The sequence below is a fragment of the Colias eurytheme genome, chromosome 26 (genome assembly GCF_061535395.1).
Source record: "Colias eurytheme isolate Ceu_HAF_F1 chromosome 26, ilColEury1 Martin Lab GWU primary, whole genome shotgun sequence".
NCBI classification, from domain to species: Eukaryota; Metazoa; Arthropoda; class Insecta; order Lepidoptera; family Pieridae; genus Colias; species Colias eurytheme.
In genome coordinates, this window is record NC_143005.1 from 7601512 (window position 1) to 7604524 (window position 3013).

A 3013-nucleotide genomic window follows, 5' to 3' on the forward strand; every position below is an offset into this window, starting at 1 on the left:
ATAATACTGATAATATAATATATAAGACCATAATTATGTTACGTATGTAAATATTTAGAATCATTGAACTGCTTTTGACCTCTTTATCTCATCGATGCATATTGCAACACACGGTTAAATTTAAACCCTCTAATGACACAGATAAAATAAGATCAGTTAGTCAAATGTCAACGGACTGTTTACATTTATAAAGTGACTGGTGAATCAGTCAGGAGTCATGGTTTATTATGAAACAACTGAAAGTGTGAGTAGTTTTATGTCATGTACAATTTAATAATCTCTCGAATTTTGAGTGTAACATGTGTTTAATATTGAGGTTATCAGTTTTCATCTCGGTGTCAAATAAAAAAAAGGTTTGCAAACTACATACCGTTTCAGGGGAAATAAATATAAAAGCAAATAGGTATAGAAAAACACACATTTATTTATTCTTATGTTATACTGTTACAAAACTTTACAATAATATTGGTTGTCACTACACTTGTTGTCTTTGCACTGCCACGAATCGTCGTTCCTGACACTATTTCACATAAACGAATTTCCTTCGTGTTCATGGCTTCACGGTGTGCAGGCCGTGAACCAGAATGCGATGAATTCACTTCAAGGTAGCCAGCGGCTACAAAACTTCTTCCTCCATGCCTCAAAACAGCTGTTCAAGGCTCTTCATCTTCGGAGAGCGAGGGCAACGCCAGCTGTCGCCGCATCCTTTCCCTTCTCTGCGGTGAGATAGATTTCTGCCTGCGGAGGTCCTCAGTGCGAAGGAGGAAGGATCTCTCCCTTTCCGGCTCGTAAGCCTCCCCTTCAGAATCATCTTCCACCAAAGCTGGCAATGCGGTACTCAATTTTTGACGCCTCTCAGCGGAACAGTCCATTTGCCTGCCGCGAGATTTCGGATGAGTTGGGTATACGTCCGCGTACAACGCAGCGACTGATAGTTTCACGACCATTTTTATTTCAGTTGAAACGTGTGCTCACTTTCAATGTAGAATACAGAGTGCGGGGAAGGAGCCTGCGCGGACATTTATAGCCTTCACGGTTTGAAGGTGTGTGTGTTATAACGTCATTATTTATGTAAATAGTGAGCAAGTGTGCGAGCCGGCGACTTCATCAGAGTAAACAACGCACGCCACATCGTTATCGAGGGGATTTGTTTGATGTCACAGCTTTGATCGCGTATTTTATCTAGATTCGCCACGTATATAGAGGTGACTGTGGAACAATTACACCGAGATAATAAAAACTTGTTTAACTGCGTAGATATACACGTGATAATTAAATAGGACTTAGAAACATTCTTCCTAATTGAATTTGCTCAATTTAGATTGCTCAGTGTTTGGCACAATGCTGGGTGCTACTAACACATTTCTAATTATTGATTGGTGTATAATATATTAAAACAATTAATACTAAAATACTAATAATAATATTTCAACAATTTTAATGGCTCTATCATGTCATTGATAAACGTAAATTAAGTCTCAATAGCGATTTCTATTCATTAATATTTCTCATTACACACATAATATCGAAGTACAGGTTGACTGTTGATAAGGGTACTTGCTTGTTGTTTACTCATTTCACGATAATTTATGTTTTTAAACAATTTAAATTATCGATAACTGCAAAACTCTACATTTTTCTCTCTTTTAAAAGTTATAATATCTGAATATGTTTTTGCTAAGAACGACTAAATAAATTCGCAAAAACTTTTTCCTTTAGGAGATTGTTTGCAATTACCGAAGATTTTCCTCGAGGAGTAAAATCTTCGGCAATTGGATTAAAATAGGAAAGTATTGACCAGTGTTTAATTTATTATACATAATATAAGACAGGATCGTTATCAACGATTCTCGATATTTTAAAATACCTATGAATATTGTCAAAAAATAAATAATAATTAAACGTTCTTTTGTATTCAAGCTGTTATAATAAATGCATGTTTACATACTCCGGTCGTTGCACATTTGACATCTAAAATGTTAATAATTCCATGTGGCAGACTGTCTAGGCCTTTTGTTAAATGTTTTCAATTAGTACAGTTTAATATTAGTTCTATAATATGCATATATTTTACGAACTTGTAGTCTAAGAGTAGAAACTCTTGAGAGTAGACTACAAGAATATTTCAAAATCTTCCAAGAATATTTTTTCTAATTTTTTTCTTGAAAAAGAAAAAATATGGATTTCCTCTAATTGATTTTGATTAAATATGAACCTAATTGTTGTTTTTGTTAAATATATTTCCAAAACCATAATCTGCTTACCGGAGTTACTAGAACTTCCTCGATAAAATGTAGAATACAAGAACAATAACGACAAAGATGCTCAAAATTTGAAGATTCCTGATAAAATTCATTTAAACTTATCTATCTTTCCTAGCCTTTAACTGCATCAATATTCATAACGAATATTATTGAAAAAGCTGATTCCAAATTGAAAACGGGCACCTATTTAATCAGCCAATTCACCTACATAGAGAAAAATGCTTTTAAACGATGTTTACATTAATTAGAGAACTCCATAAGAACTCAAATTACCGTGTACCGTGTATAAACTCTTAACGAAGATAATTAAAATCTCATTCTAGTTTTAAACCCTAATAATTATAATTGTCGGCATGTTCCAACGAAGCGATTATTGTGTTTTCCCACTAATTGCTTTAATTTCATTCAGTCCAGTGCTTTTCCGAAGATAAATATACAATCACAAACATAACATCCTATTAATTAATGTGAATTATTTTTGAGTTTTAGGAATTCGCTTACAATAATATTTTTTTTTAATAATTGTAATTGAAATGAACTCTATATTTTCTGTTTTTAACGTTATACCACAGACTAATAATAATATACTACGTACCTATACAAGTTATACATACAAAAGCAATGCACGGTTTGATAAGTTTTTTATAAAAAATGTATATTGAATAGTTAATACGTTAAAAGAATTTTAAATATAGCAAATAATCTTAAATTATTTCAAATTTAAACGATATCTTTCGTAAGCATCGCTC

At 32.7% G+C, this 3013-nt stretch overlaps 1 protein-coding gene across 1 annotated transcript; it reads right to left on the bottom strand.

The window, feature by feature from the left end:
* Positions 1–404: 404 nt before the first annotated feature.
* Positions 405–994, bottom strand: LOC149897283 (uncharacterized). Its single transcript, XM_090116854.1, has one exon. The coding sequence runs from the start codon at positions 945–947 to the stop codon at positions 654–656; it is 294 nt and encodes a 97-aa protein (XP_089972980.1). The 5' UTR covers positions 948–994; the 3' UTR covers positions 405–653.
* Between the last annotated feature and the right edge of the window lie 2019 nt (positions 995–3013).